We start from the raw sequence: 16,826 nt of genomic DNA, 5'->3' as shown, positions 1-16,826 counted from the left end.
TGTGTATTTTTTCATTGTATTAGCTCTCAAATGACGTACAAGTAAAATAACTGACTAATGATGAAAAAATATAGACTGAAAAATTAGTTCTAGCGGGATTAGAACCGTCGCTTCGACTACGACCCTCTAGCATGGGTGCGAACGCTGAGCACTTTTCTTTTGGGGGGAGGGGGCAGGGGTGCGGGCACGGGTCGAACCCGAGACCTGGCCACGATGTCCGCTCCCACCTTCCAGAAACCAAGAAAAGCTTCGGGAATGTGGAGTAGAGGTACAATGAACATCGTTTATTTATTTTTTTCCTTTTAGTTCTTTTTCGTTTTTGTTTATTTATTTAGTTTTGGAATTAATACCGCCGAGAATATCAGGAAAGTGACGTCACAAGAGGAGGAGGGCGTAGCAAGACGTCAGACTAAGAACAAAAAAAATGGCTCTTAGCACTATAGGACTTAATTGCTGTGGTCATCAGTCCCCTAGAACTTACAGCTACTTAAACCTAACTAACCTAAGGACATCACACACATCCATGCCCGAGGCAGGATTCGAACCTACGACCATAGCGCTCGCGCGGTTCAAGACTGTAGCGCCTAGAACCGCTCGGTCACACGGGCCGGCTTAAGAAGAACATTACGATTGCCAGTGAATATGTCGGTTCTAAGTGTCGAAGAGGCGGGGATCAACCCTGCATGACAGGAAGTTTCCAGCTCTGGTGTGGGTTAGGGAAGACACTGCAAAGGAAATTGGAGAAAAACTGTCTGTATTTGCTGTGTACATGATAATTGTTTAGACTTTCTTACTGCGGAAGAATCATCAGGCAAATCATCTGAAAACACCAACTTAACGAGAAGTTATTCAAAATGGTTCGAGGCTGCTGCCACTTACTTCGGAAATACAATCAAGAGGAGCAATATTCAACAGGAAAGGAACCGTGGGGGCTTTACAATACGTGAAAACGTAACATGAAATTCTGTGAATGAAGTATCGCTGAATTTTTAAAGTTTACTAGAGAGTACAAAAAAAATTATACTTGATCATGTGACGAAAGTTTTCACAATAACAGTTACGTGTATCATCCCACCTGAGATACATCTGTCTCCCTTAAAATTTTATCAAAACAAATATTCTAGAAAAAATTTTCAATTCATGTCTTCCATAAAAAAAAAAAAATTTCCAGCCAAAACCTAAGTCTTGAGCAGTGGGTCTCGAATATGTTGGAAACAAAATCTGTCGCCAAAGAATGTAAGGTACGGAAGAAAAAACAAATTTTGACAAACGGCGCTGACTATCACAAAATCCTTTATTACATGTTTCCTTTGCATGATGATTTATTTACAACGATTCATTAACAAAATTAAGAACACTCCCTCAAACTAGTAAGTTTAATGATGACGTATCTTTCAAGATGACAGTGTTCCATAAATAGGCTGATGTCAACGGTAAATAATTCCATGCAGGAAGTAACTAGTTCCATATTCAGACCTGAATATCAAACTACAAATCTGCGGTAAGAATCTTCCTAATTACAGACTGAGAGGTGAGCGATTTTCAAAACGTGTGGCACATACTTAGCAAGGAGATTGTAGATTTTGCTGGCCTAATGCTACCCATCTAGTGAGTGAAGTAGTTAACACACTGGACTCGCATTTGCCAGAATTTTTCAATTCTTGTTCATCTATTCAGCATTAGGTTTTACATGATTTCCCTAGAGCTGTTAACGCGATTGCTGGGGTGGTCCTTTTGGAATTCCACGACCGAGCTCCTTTTGCCATACTTATCCAATGCGAGTTTGTACTCCTTAGATAACGGTATGACCCTCGACGGAAATTTGAACCCTGGTATTACTTTTGTGTGTTACTTTTCCAAAATTTCGCCAGTATTTTTTTCCTACTCGTGCTTTTAACTATGCAAACGAGTTACAGTTTTCTTTCCTGATGATGCAAATTTGGAAACTGTTTACGAAAATTGCGCTAGAAGATTAAAAGCCGAAGTATTAATGATATCTGAAGTTCCTTCCACCACACACTGAAAGATGGCTTACAGAGCGAGGATTTCAATGCGTTTTTATAAACTAACACACACTTTTAAAAAAATATTACGAACAGATTTTAAGTTCGGTAGTGAATAAAAAATTCTGAGTTATTCTTACAAGAAATTTTGATTTATGGCAACCACCAGAAGTATCTCACAACTTTACGCAGTTGCACTTACAATACTGGGGCAGTAATCGAAGTAAATACAACTTATTGCTTTTCGCTTGTCATGTAAGGTTCCTTTTACTCGTCTAGTCCGTTGCCTGCTTTATTCGTACAGTAAAGTTTACAGAATACGTCGCTAAAGTCTGGCTTGTGTTCTATTTGGTTTTATTACATGAGTTCTAGCCTAGACTAACCCGTTGAGTCGCCCGCTCGTTACCGATAAGTTTATTTTTCCAATTTTTACGAGCGGAAACCAGTAAAACATATTGCTGCGACGGCTGTTTTGTCGATGGGTACGAGACAGCTTCGGTAGAATCTCTCATGCTGACCACGCGTAGCAGGGTTTTCGCATGGTCCTTGGAGCTGTAATGCGAATTCCATTTTATTGCCGTTTACGTTCCGTCTCAAGAGCTGTTTACATGCAACAGGGCGCGATGAATGGGTATTTACGGATTATATCGGCCCCCATTCAGCATACTTTCCAGCTCCGCAGGAAATTCTTTCCTGCTGCCAGAAAAAGTTTTGACTCGTGTGCAGGGAGTTATAATTTCTTTACAGGTTATACAACCCGGAAAGCCGTTACCCAAGTTTTTCTAATGTTCCCTGTATTTTATGATGTTTTCAAGCGCACTCTGCGCGCTACACTTTTCATAAAACTGTTTATATGGTACACGTCAACTAACTGCTATACGTTTCAACATCAGACATGAGTATTTATTTCTTTTACCCTGGTTTTTATCGTGGATCCCCACGTGTCGGCCTTTAAACTCATGACGAGAACAAAGAGAGCAGTTCTCGTCTCAAGTTTTGCATTATATTCACTCACTGCGAGGTGTGAACTCATAAAACACACACACACACACACACACACACACACACACACAGTGAGAGAGAGAGAGAGAGAGAGAGAGAGAGAGAGAGAGAGAGAGAGAGAATATCGCGCCGGTCAAAAATTGGCTAGTTATGAAGTTTGAACTTAGGTATTGATATAATTTATAATGGATAAGGAGAAAGAGTAATTTTATTTTTCACTTCGTAGCCTTATCATACGATAATTCCCCAAATCTGCAACGGTGCTGTAATTACTTTAATCCACGAGAAAGCAGAGAGAGAACATAAAAAACCGAAGGTCTACCAAGTTTCTCTCTGTAATGTACAAAACAGTCACTAAAATTGTCACCAACAGCATAGGAAAATATTCAATTTTAATTAGGCAAAGGACTAATTGGCTCTATAAATTCATATAGTAAAAAGACCTCCTCCAAATCGAGAACTTAATTATAGAACAGAGAGAAGAATATGACACAGTATTTCGCCTAGGTTTCATAGATTTTTGGAAAATATTTCCACTCCGGGTCAACAAAATAAGCGCCAACAGTCCTTCTGCAACGAGGCATATTTAGCGATGTTAGTATACAGGGTTTTGGTAAATCAGCTATACAGAAATAACAGTTAATTGTGGAAAGGGTATAGAGCTTACGGAAATGTTTGATGCAGCACTGAATGCAGTAATAATCAAGTTTTATTCCCGCCAAACACTGTTAATTCCCGACATTCCCGCCAGGTGATAAGAGCAAATGAGTTATTCCAGCAACAATTATCGATTCGTATAACAGTGCAAACTGCGCTCAGTATTGTTTATGGTTTCATGAATCCAAATCCGCTATTACAGTTCAGACAGCTCAGGACTAATATATCACAAGCTAAAACCTCAAAGGTAAACTGTGTTATTTGGCACAATCCTTTCACTGATAGGGTCGGCCAGCAGTTTCTGATGCAGCAGTTGAACAAGTCTGGCCTACTTACATTCGTATCCAAGAAAATAAACGAGACGTGCCAGCGTAGAACTGAATATGCTTAGTGTTTGTTCCTCGGCTTCCGAAGTACGTCGACGAGATGCGACAACGGACAGCACAACAGTTGCCACCATATATGAAGCCTTGCTTCATAGGATTTGGCAGGAAACTGGTTACAGATGGGACATTTTTAGTGTTATAAAAGATAGTCACATTGAACATTTGTAAATAAAACTTGAAGATATACTGCATTCAATGATGTCTCACACATTTCTGCAAGTTATTTACGCTTTTTTCAATTAAATCTTGCTTTTGTGTAACTAATTTACACTGAAAAGCCAAAGAAAGTGGTACACCTACGTAATATTGTGTGCCCCAGCGGGCACGCAGAGGTGTCGCCACACGACGTGGCATGGACTCGACTAACGTCTGAAATAGTGCCGGAGGGAACTGACACCATGAATCCTGCAAGGTTGTCCATTAATCCGTAAGAGTACGACGGGGTTGGGGATCTCTTCTGAGCAGCACGTTGAAAGGCGTCCCATACATGCTCAATAATGTTCATGTCTTAGGAGTTTGGTGGCCAGTGGAAGTGTTAAAACTCAGAAGAGTGTTGCTGGAGCCACTGTGTAGCAATTCTGAACGTGTGGGGTGTCACATTGTCCTGCTGGAAATGCCCAAGTCCATAGGGAATGCATAATGGACGTGAACGGATGCAGGTAATCAGACAGGATGCTTACGTCAGTGTCACCTGTCAGAGTCGTATCTAGACGTACCAGGGGTCCCATATCACTCCAACGGCAGACGCCCCACACCGCTGCAGAGCCGCCACCAGCTTGAACAGTCCCCTGTAAACATGCAGGGTCCATGGATTCATGAGGTTGTCTCCGTACCCTTACACGTCCATCCGCTCGATATAATTTGAAACGATACTCGTCCTTCTAGGCAACATTTTTCCAGTCATGAACAGTAAAATGTCGGTGTTGACGTGCCCAGTGAGGCGTAAAGCTTTGTGTCAAGCAGTCGTCAAGGGTACACGACTAGGCCTTCGACTCCGAAAGCCAACATCAGTGATGTTTCGCTGAGTGGTTCGCATGTTGACACTTGTTGATGATCCAGCGCTGAAATCTGCAGCAGTTTGTGGAAGGGTTGCACTTCTGTCACGTTAAACGTTTGCAGGATCTTTCTCTGGCCGCAGCGATGTGGGAGATTTGATGTTTTACCGTATTCCTGATATTCATGGTACACTCGGGAAATGGTCGTACGGGAAAATCCCCCTTCATCGCTACCCCGGAGATGTTGTGTCCTATCGCTCGTGCGCCTACTATAACACCTTGTATAAACTCACTTAAATATTGATAACTTGCCATTGTAGCAGCAGTAATCGATCTAACAACTGCGCCAGACACTTGTCTTACATAGGCGTTGCCGACCGCAGCGCCTGTTTACATTTCTTTGTATTTGAATACGCATGTCTGTAGCAGTTTCTTTGGCGCTTCAATGTATAAACACCCTGTACTGTAGAATATGTATGTTGGCGGGAACGGAAATTTTTACCCCATGAAACGCCAATCGGACAGTTACCGGTCTTTGTGGAGAATCTCATCACATATCGGATACTAAATTTTTATACTTCCATTCCACTCGGAACTCATGTCTGTCTTCAACATTATTATGAGGTCCGACCGTCGTGGACACAAATACACCCTTGTACTCATTGTGTCATGGATGATAACCGTTTCCAAATGTCATCTTGAGGATTTTCTTTCCACCCCTGTAATACGTTTGTCACTACTTGAAGATTACTAGCTGGAGGATGCTACTAAAATAACCAGGCGGTGGACGAAAATGTGGAAACACCAAAACCACACCGAAGGCATTGACATTCGAAACAGCTTCCATGCCTCTCGGAATGGATAAATATAGGTCCCGTATGGTTTTCGAGGGACTCTTGTACCATACGTCCTGCAAAGTAGTGGCGTTGTCAGGTACCGGTAGTACTGCTGGATAGCTATGACACAGCTTTCTCCCCAACACTGAGATCTGGGACTGTGGTGGAAGGGGTAGATGCGACACTTCATCGTCGTGCTGACAAAACCAGTCCTGGACGATGCGACCTGTGTGAGCAGGGGCCCCGTCGCCTTGGATCATAGCATCACCATTTGGAACAAACATCGCACTATGGAATGGACCTGATCAGCCAGAATGGTCACATAGTCATAGAAGTAACGCAACCTTGCGGAACAACCACGGAATACCCCGATATGGCTGCCCCAATCAACACAGGACCATCCTCATTTTTCAGTTTTGTGGCGTCAACTCGGCCAGAAATTGGAAACAGTGTGCAACAAGGCTCACCCTACCAAATGACTCTCTTACATTGCTGAACTAGGGTATTTTCTGTTTCAGGGTTCGCTGGTAGAACATTCAAAAAATTGGCTCTGAGCACTATGGGACTTAACTTCTGAGGTCATCAGTCCCCCTAGAACTTAGAACTACTTAAACCTAACTAACCTAAGGGCATCACACGCATCCATGCCTGAGGCAGGATTCGAACCTGCGACCGTAGCGGTCGCGCGGTTCCAGACTGTAGCGCCTACAACCGCTCGGTCACTCCGGCCGGCTAGAACATTCAATTATGCAGTAATTTCGCAGCTGACGTCGTCTTATTTGTCGTCACGATACTCCTCAAAGACCGTCCGTCACGATCGCTTAACGCAGACTTTCGTCCGCGTTGTGGCTTAGCAGATCATGCTTTTCCGCTTTCCTTGTATGCTGCATAAATCTTCGATGTGGTCCCTCTTGGAACACCAAAGGCTTCGGCTGCCCACCATACGTGCACAAATAATCTTCCCACGTTCGAATTCACTTAGTTCCGACATAGTATACTCAAACGTACACAGAACACTGTTCTGAATACGACGGACAGTTGCAACGCATGGAGTACATTGCACAGGTGCCGTTCGTGGTCAAGTACATCAGCACAACTGTAAGGCTTGGCTGGCACCTGCGTTTGTGTTCCAGCAATCGTTTCTATTGGTGTTTACATATTTTTGTCAAACCGCTGTACGCCTTGTCATCTCACCCGAATTTGTTTTTAGCCATTCGATCGGTCGCGAAATGGAAATCACTGTGAAAATCAAAAATTGTTTCAAGTACAGCATTTAGCAGCACCTTCCAGCTACTTCTCCACACAGTCACTGCACCACCTTAGACATTTGTAGCGTGGTACCAAACTTCCAATACCTTAGTCACAGGAGGCAACCGCCTGTTCAAATGGTTCAAATGGCTCTGAGCACTATGGGACTTAACATCTATGGCCATCAGTCCCCTAGAACTTAGAACTACTTAAACCTAACTAACCTAAGGACATCACACAACACCCAGCCATCACGATGCAGAGAAAATCCCTGACCCCGCCGCGAATCGAGCCCGGGAACCAGGGCGTGGGAAGCGACAACCGCCTGTGTTCTCCACCAGTTCCCTGTGCTGGTCTGCAGCTTACTGTCTGTCCCACAGGGTTGTCTTCATGGCCAGTAATTCATGTGAGCAAAGAGATGAAAATTAGAAGGAGTTCAGTCCGGACTGTATGGTGGGTGATCAAATACTTCCCGTCCAGAATGGTGCGTCGTTGTTCCACCTGCAGCGCGCGACCGAGCTTCGTCGCAAAAAGGAAAACGCATAACAGTTACGTGAAATATGGAGGAACCGCTAAGCCGGGGCTTCACACTTGGCGGGAGACTCTGCTGTTGTAGACATCTTTACATTGTCACTGTGCTCTCAAAACTACGACGTCACGCGATCGACGGACATGCTATAGACACTGCACAACACATCTGCACGGAGCTTCATTGGATTTTGACTCCGATTTTAGTTTCGCGACCGATCAGAGGTTAAAAATATAGCCTTTGTACAAATTGCATCTGGAAAGTTTGATGAATGATCTCAAAAAAAAAAAGAAAAAAAAGAAACAAGCGTTACAAACAAAATGAAAAAATGAAATGTCATGTGACGAGGGCCTCCCGTCGGGTAGACCGTTCGCCTGGTGCAAGTCTTTCGATTTGACACCACTTCGGCGAATTGCGCGTCGATGGGGATGAAGTGATGATGATTAAGACAACACAACACCCAGTCCCTGAGAGGAGAAAATCTCCGACCCAGCCGGGAATCGAATCCGGGCCCTTTGGATTGACAGTCTGCCGCGCCGACCACTCAGTTACCGGGAGCTGACACAAACAAAATATGTTTACTAGATTCCAAAATAATCGAAAAAATGGTTCAAATGGCTCTGAGCACTATGGGACTTAACATCTATGGTCATCAGTCTCCTAGAATTTAGAACTACTTAAACCTAACTAACCTAAGGACAACACACAACACCCAGCCATCACGAGGCAGGGAAATCCCTGACCGCGCCGGGAATCGAACCCGGGAACCCGGGCGCGGGAAGCGAGAACGCTACCGCACAACCACGAGATGCGGGCCCAAAATAATCACCAATACCTACGAAACGCTTCTTACATTCCTTATAAAGTTGTTAGATACTGTCAGCAAACGCTTCTTGTAGAATCGCTCAAAGCATCGTCGTGACGCATCGTTGGATATCCGCTTCCTTACATGAGATGGGACATAGTGCGACCAGCACAACAGTCAACGGCATCGTGTCCATCTTCCCCATCTTTAGTCAGCTGACTGAATTCACGAGTCAGACGATGTCGACTGTCTTTTTCAACAACAAAGGCTTGATCCGTTATGAATTTCAAGCCAAGGGAGGGGCGAGGATGATACCCGCTGCCATTAACTGTTGCCTGGTCTCTGGATCGTATTCGCAATATTAGGTCTCATCCAATACGCATGACCAAGGTGCTAAAAGGAACTTCGGTTACACGATAAATCAGTCTAATCTAAAAGCCGTAAATTCAACTAAAAACCTAGGTATTACAATTATGAACAACTTAAATTGGAAGGCTAACGAAAGACTGCATTTTATTGGCAGGACACAGAAAATGTAACAGATCTACTAAGGAGACTGCCTACACTACGCTTGTCCGTCCTCTTTTAGAATACTGCTGCACGCACGGTGTTGGATCCTTATTAAATAGGACTGACGGAGTACATCGAAAAGGTTCAAAGAAGGGCATCACGTTTTGTATTATCACGAAATATAGGAGAGAGTGTCACAGAAATGATACAGGATTTGGACCAGACATCATTAAAAGAAAGGCGTTTTTCGTTGCGACGGAATCTTCTCAAGAAATTCCAATCACCAACTTTCTCTTCCGAATGCGAAAACATTTTGTTGACACCGACCTACATAGGGAGGAACGATCACCACGATAAAATAAGGGAAATCAGAGCTCGTACGGAAAGATGTAAGTGTTCATTCTTTCCGCGCGCTATACGAGATTGGAATAATAGATCATTGTGAAGGTGGTTCGATGAACCCTCTGCCAGGCACTTAAATGTGATTTGCAGAGTGTCCATGTACATGTAGATGTAGAAGCGGTTGTTGACAGTTCCAACAGCTTTACAACCGGCGTCAGAAGTGTGTAGGTAATGGTGACGGCTTTGAAGGTTCGAAAACGTATTTTGTTTGTAACTCTTGTTTCCCTTATTTTCTGAGACCATTCAACGAATTTCTTAGACGCAACTTGTGTTACACTTCCACGCGTCATTAATCAACAGTTAATTTTAGTTTTTTGGCAGTTTTTCAGATTTTTAGTGGGGGGGGGGGGGGGGGCGGGGAATTAGCGATGCTATTCGCTGTAGAGAAAGCACGCGAAGTCTGTAAATGTCTCGCCATTGTGCACTAGACTACAGCAACCTAAGTGACACCACTAGCGAAAGTTTCGAGAATGATTGGAGGAAATAGACGAGTAAACATGTCCTTACATTCTGTTTCTAAGGATTTCTTTGCTTGCTGATGCCATTTGCTGGAAAGTATGGTATTAGGAAGTTCCTTGTTGTGTGTGTATCGCGCCTGACTTCTCGTGACTCTTATTTTCTTGCAAATGACTATATCATGCCACGACTCTGATAAGACCACCTTACTAATTCATTGCGCATTTTTTCTGGAAAAGATTTGGAACATAAGCTTTGGATGAAAGTGAAGGAACCTGGTGCTCCCGAATCCGATCTTCCATGGAGCAATGTTTTGACGTTTAGCAGCCGAAGTCACATTTCCTGACGCTTTAGCACAACATAACGTTTCAAAAAGGACACGATTTGAGAGATATGTTTAATGTAATTTATCTCTTAAACTAAGTATTTTCGCAATATGCAAGTATAAACAGGAAAACCAATAAATACGCTATTTACCTTCTGCAAATTCGATATTACTATAGAGTTTAGATTCCATTTATTTGTTTTTGTCGTTAGTATTATTGTTAGTTATTATTATTAGCACAGAATTTGTGTTACCGGCACAGAACCGTTTTATTTATTAATGAGCTTTGCCTTTCTTCCTACAGTTCATTATGGTGCCCATCATGCAGTCGTTCGGCCTGCTATACCGAGACAGGTTCAAGGAGATTGACATGCCCGCCACAGACATCTCCGTCATCATGAACGTCAACTCCGCCTTCGGTATGACACTGGGTAAGTTTCTGCTGCAGCTGCTGCGAGCTACGTGATGTTGCGGTTATGTAGCTCCTGTGAGCTTACATGCTGTTGCTGTTATGTGTCACATGCAAAGTAATGCTAAAATGTGCGTCCAGATTGCTAAAAGACGTAGAGAACATATTGGCAATAGGAAGCTATTATCACTGACGTCAGCTGTTGAAAGCAGTGACCCCGTGTTATTCGGCTGTTTGACTGGAAGGAGTGGAGCACTAGGAAAACTTTGTTTCACCAGCAGTCACACGTGCAACGTAATTTGCAGAAAGCGAACATATGGGAGTGATTCTGGAGAGAGCGCGTATCGTCACACTAACCGTTGCATGGCTCAATTCTCATGCATGGATGTCAAGACCAGCGGAAGGTTTCCCGTGAGGTTATATTGTTGTCGCTTCTCCCCCAGACTGATTTCACAACACCAAACACTCAAAACTTCTGTGCAACAATCAATGTAGCTGAAAACATGTATAAGATATATTGGACACGAAATCTAAGTAGATGACGAGTTCTTACGAGGAGATAAAGACAATTCACCCGCACATGCACGACGTTTAAACCCGAGATTGAGTGCATTTTCCTGGAAATGAAATTAATTTATGCTTTGGCAGATGTATGTAATACTGGATCTATGGGAGGGGCTACGTAAGGCACTTGCAATACGTCATAACATGGCCTTTCAGAGCTTGTGACGAGTATAAAATTACTTATGAAGGCTGCTGCAGCGCATGCTTTGGTAGTACATAATCCGCGAGTTACAAGAACAATTGTGAAGTGTTTAGACAGCACGTAATTACACCTTTTACACAACGACACAAACCGAGCACAATAGGCTGTAGGGTGGTAGGACTGGGCCAAAGTAGCACATCAGGCAATCACCATCGACAGATGCAACTAACTTTTATTTGGTACCTTTAAACAAGAGAACTCGACAAAAAAAACTACCACACATCTTTAAATTTAACCAAAATAAATTACTTCAATTTTAAACACTCATAAATACGCGGCACTTATGGCCTATTACACATTTACTGAAATGAGTTAAATTTTATAACTAACGTACTCTTTCATTACCGCAGTGATTGTTATTGCCAAAATAATTCAGTTAATTTAGCATATAACATAAAATTTCGTGTGAACAAACAATTTCATGAGATTCAACAACTACGCTCAGAAAACGGACGCTCGCCCGTTCAGCTGTTTCCAATACAGACTCGACATGGGCCCCCAGACGGGAGCAGCAACTGTCACGAATTGGCGCGAGAAAATCCCAGAACTAGTGGGTATCTACAACAGACTAACATCTGCCTTAAATAACTAGAAACAAAATAACTCATTACAACACAACAGTAAAATTAATGACAATATCGATCTCCTGTCATTGAAGGAATTCTAGTACTACCATCAATAGAATCCGTTTCAGGCCGTTAAACACACAATAACAACTGGTCTCTCAATAACTGGTAAGAATTTAGGAAACTTTAAAATTATACACGTGTCTCAATGCCAGCGGTGTGACCGAGCGGTTCTAGGAGCTTCAGTCTGGAACCGCTACAATCGCAGGTTGAATCCTGCCTCGAGCATGGATGTGTGTGATGTCCTTAGGTTAGTTAGGTTTAAGTAGTTTTGAGTTCTAGGGGACTGGTGACCTTAGATGTTAAGTCCCATAGTGCTCAGAGCTATTGGAACCATTCGAACTACCTAGCGAGGTGGCGCAGTGGTTAGCAAACTGGACTCGCATTCGGGAGGGCGGCGGTTCAATCCCGTCTCCTGCCATCCTGATTTAGGTTTTCCGTGAATTCCCTAAATCGTTTCAGACAAATGCCGGGATGGTTCCTTTGAAAGGGCACGGCTGATTTCCTTCCCAATCCTTCCCTAACCCGAGCTTGCGCTCCGTCTCTAATGACCTCGTTGTCGACGGGACGTTAAACACTAATCACCACCATTCGAACTCGTGTCTCTCAAACACGCTATTAATTCAAACAGAAACGTAACAGTAATTTTATTACAATTCAGAGATAAATATATCCAGGAAAATATTATATACCCTGTGATCAAAAAGTCAGTATAAATTTGAAACCTTAATAAACCACGGAATAATGTCGATAGAGAGGTAAAAATTGACACACATGCTTGGAATGACATGGGGTTTTATTAGAACCACCTCATATTGCTAGACGCGTGAAAGATCTCATGCGCGCGTCGTTTGGTGATGATCGCGTGCTCAGCCGCCACTTTCGTCATGCTTGGCCTCCCAGGTCCCCAGACCTCAGTCCGTGCGGTTATTGGCTTTGGGGTTACATAGCAAGTGTATCGTGACCGACCGACATCTCTAGGGATGCTGAAAGACAACATCCGATGCCTCACCATAACTCCGGACATGCTTTACAGTGCTGTTCACAACATTATTCCTCGACTGCAGCTATTGTTGAGGAATGATGGTGGACATATTGAGCATTTTCCGTAAAGAACATCATCTTTGCTTTGTCTTACTTTGTTATGCTAATTATTGCTATTCTGATCAGATGAAGTGCCAGCTGTCGGACACATTTTGAACTTTTGTATTTTTTTGGTTCTAATAAAACCCCATGTCATTCCAAGTATGTGTGTCAATTTGTACCTCTCTATCTACATCATTAATCCGTGATTTATTCAGTTTTCAAATTTATACTCACTTTACGATCAATATATATATATATATATATATATATATATATATATATATATATATATATATATATATATATATCGACTCGCCATTTAACTCCGTGGTGTGATATAAATACAATAACCAGGCGGTATTTAAACAAGGACGAGCAAACTTTTCAATGACGATTAAACCTTGACAGTAGGGATCTACAACGGAATGTCTCAGCACTCCAGGCCCTCGTAAATGTTAATGATCACACCTCATACACCTTAAATCATTACGCATTAAACTACTTAAAATCAACACACTGAAGGCCAGACTGAGTAGGCTGGCTCTGAGCACTATGGGACTTAACTTCTGAGATCATCAGTCCCCTAGAACTTAGAACTACTTAAACCTAACTAACCTAAGGACGTCACACGCATCCATTCCCGAGGGAGAATTCGAACCCGCGACCGTAGCGGCCACGCGGCTCCAGACTTTAGCGCCCAGACTGAGTAGGAGTAGCGACGGCCGCCCAAGAAAATACAGTCAACCGCACAGTGCCCAGTAGTGGACTCCGACCACAATTTACAGGACAAGCAAGGCCCTTACCCCCTTGCTTGTTCGACGAAGCAAGCCGCCGCAGATCACGATGCCAGGAGACATGAAGCAAGCGGAAAAACAACACCAACGGCTTCCCAGTAACGTCTCTTTCCACGCCGGCGATATTTGCCCTGGCGCCGTCACCCGGGTAAACAGTCCCTTTTGGACGTGCCCTGCTTGCTGGCTGACACCAGACCTTAGCTGTCCGCCACAGTTCCCAAAACTGCTCGGCTTCCCAAAGCAAAATCACTCCACCTTCCTCAGCTTTTCCTCTCGCTCCTGATGGGCCCGGTAGGTGGCGGCGGTGCGCGCTCTGCTCACACCGCCGGAAAGATGACCCATACCGGCGGCGGGAATATCGCTGATAGAGCCACAATGCTTACATTCCTCTTCAAGACTGGATTGTTGTTGATGTGTTATCGAACATTGCATATGACAGATTGGCCGGACGGAACATTCTGCTTTCTTATCTCAAACGGCAGAGGTATTTCGTATCCGTCGAAGGAGTGTCGTTAGAAGTCATAAATAACGTGCCTTTGCATTTTAGAAGAAGTATGTATTTCCAAGACAACAATGCCGTTAAACTTCATCTGACTGCTACGTTCATAAACTATAGGATCACTCCAGGTGACCCATGGTCTGACAACGTAGAGTACCTAACCACACATTGGGACATTTGCTGCTATCGAAGAATATTGTACAGGTCGCGCATGATACTGTATTTGAATTAGTGGCGGACTTCGTCGGAAGACTTTGTCTGGCCTCTGTCACCAATCAGGATTGGTCGAGAGACTTCCAGCGTTTTGAAAATCAAAATCCTTGACGCCTTGCTGCATTTACTGAAGATCTCAGTCGAAACATCCGAGTACCTACCGTACATTTTACAGATGTTTTGTTTCACAACCTCCTGTTTGTAAATGTTTCTCGTGTTACAAACTGATGCCAGTAGAGCATGTTGTTGTTCCGAATATGTTAGTCTTTGCACTGTTCTCATTTGACCGAAGAGTGTTACAGTCTTTTATATACAGCAACACGACGGTCCAGGGCTTACAAGTGAACTACTTCCTCTGCTTCGTAAATCTCTCGACAGTGAAGTGAATTGCTATTTCTCCGAACAGTAACTAAATATATCGTGCAATAGGATACTGGATTACATGATTGGTGTTCATTTTGAAGGCTAGGAATCCTGCTTTCTTATTTATCAGTAGGTGGTTCTAACAACCTAACGTATGTATCTTCAACAGGCTCTCGTAACTGGGCCACACCTGTGTTGTAGGGGTATATTTGATCAGCAAGAAAAATTTATAACTTTTAATTTTGAATTCAGAAGATGTTATTTTCAGTAGCCGAATTTTCCGTCGGTGCTCGGAAGAATATAATATTGAAAAGAAGAAAAAGAAGTTCCTAATTTTGTGCAAAATTATATTTACTTGGTCACGAATGGCTTTCCGCTTCTCAGTCTATCTTCAGGTGAGAACTGAATGTCGCAAACACAGATATACATTGTGGTGGACTTACGCAGATACCATTTGTGCAAAAGGTACGCAAATGACAGAGTGCTGACGTAGGAAAACTTTCCATTTTTTGTCACATAGAAATACTTACATTAACTAAAAACGGGATAAACAAAGTTCATGCCTCGTGTTGACAAAATTAAAGATATGCAAATCTCGTCTACTTATAAACGGCTACTTACAAATGTTTCTACTGATGAACTTATAAAAGTATTAACAGATCTTTTATACGAATCCACAGTAAATCCTGTAGAATGACATGACATAATCGATACTAACCAAATGTCTGTAAAGCACAAGTGTTATAGTTAGTCTGATGGTCTAGCTACGGATTCACCCTTAGCCCTACGGTATCTGTAATTTTCGGTGACAATTTCGAACAAATTTTCGGACAGAAACAGCCATTGAATTAAAAAATTAAATACCGTTGCAGATATGTCAATGATGTGCTGCGTTTGTGGACTGGTACAACTAGACAATTAGATAGGCTAGCCGCTCGGGAATAGCCGAGCGGTCTCAGGCGCTGCAGTCATGGACTGTGCGGCTGGTCCCGGCGGAGGTTCGAGTCCTCCCTTGGGCATGGGTGTGTGTGTTTGTCCTTAGGTTAATTTAGGTTAAGTAGTGTGTAAGCTTAGGGACTGATGACCTTAGCATTTAAGTACCATAAGATTTCACACATATTTGAACATTTTTGAGTTATGCTACTCCAGCAACTCACAACACAAGAAGATTCAGTTTATAGTGGATCTCGGAGGCTTTTCTATAAGTTTTTTGGGCCTTAATATAGATATTAGTACAAGAAAACAGGTATTTAGCACATACAGAAAAACCACAACTACCGATACGGTACTCCCAGCAAACTCTAGCATTGACACAGCCACAAACATGCAGCTTTCTATTCAGTAGTGCATCCCTAGATATCTGTTCCATTACCTGAATCAGCTTTCAAACAGAACTACAAACCAGCAAAGAAATCACTACCAGCTGTGGCTATAGCTCTTTCGTGATTCATAATATACTATGAAAAAAAGAAAATGCATAAAATTACACCGCTTCTTTGCAAAGGCCACTCACTCAATACGTAGGTACAAAGTCTGGTACAAAATTCCATATATTGGCAAAATTTCATATAATATTACAAAAAAATTAAGTCTCGCAAATACGGACCTTCACTTTTTAAAGACCTCCTTCGTTATACACAGTTAGAAGACCGTTAATTGTAATAAATATTCATGGAGTTAAAATATTGTTGGCCGGCTCTACTGGTAGTTTTAAAGAAAAAATACTCATCATGTTTTTTTAGGATTTCCTTCAATCCGTTGCTTGAATTTTTTGTCTGAAACACAGGTTCTCTTGCAGGTCTGTAAAACCTATAGGTTGACGTGTTTCTTGAAATAACATAGACGACAAACTGATTCGTACGTAATTTTCATTTGTAATAGTCATAGATGCCTTGCTGCCATCAATTTACAACGTC

General features: G+C 42.6%; 1 protein-coding gene across 2 annotated transcripts in view; it reads left to right on the top strand.

Moving 5' to 3' along the window:
• The window catches only part of LOC126354142 (uncharacterized), a 285,667-nt gene that overhangs the window by 180,534 nt on the left and 88,307 nt on the right, over positions 1–16,826 (top strand). For both annotated transcript variants that reach the window (XM_050003553.1, XM_050003551.1), the window contains exon 4: positions 10,459–10,585. In XM_050003553.1, coding sequence (XP_049859510.1) covers positions 10,459–10,585 — 127 coding nt within the window. The remainder of the gene's footprint in view (positions 1–10,458; positions 10,586–16,826) is intronic.

Source organism: Schistocerca gregaria, chromosome 3 (assembly GCF_023897955.1).
Source record: "Schistocerca gregaria isolate iqSchGreg1 chromosome 3, iqSchGreg1.2, whole genome shotgun sequence".
Lineage (NCBI taxonomy): Eukaryota > Metazoa > Arthropoda > Insecta > Orthoptera > Acrididae > Schistocerca > Schistocerca gregaria.
The sequence above is the reverse complement of the archived record's forward strand: the minus strand, read 5'-3'. Positions and strand labels throughout refer to the sequence as shown.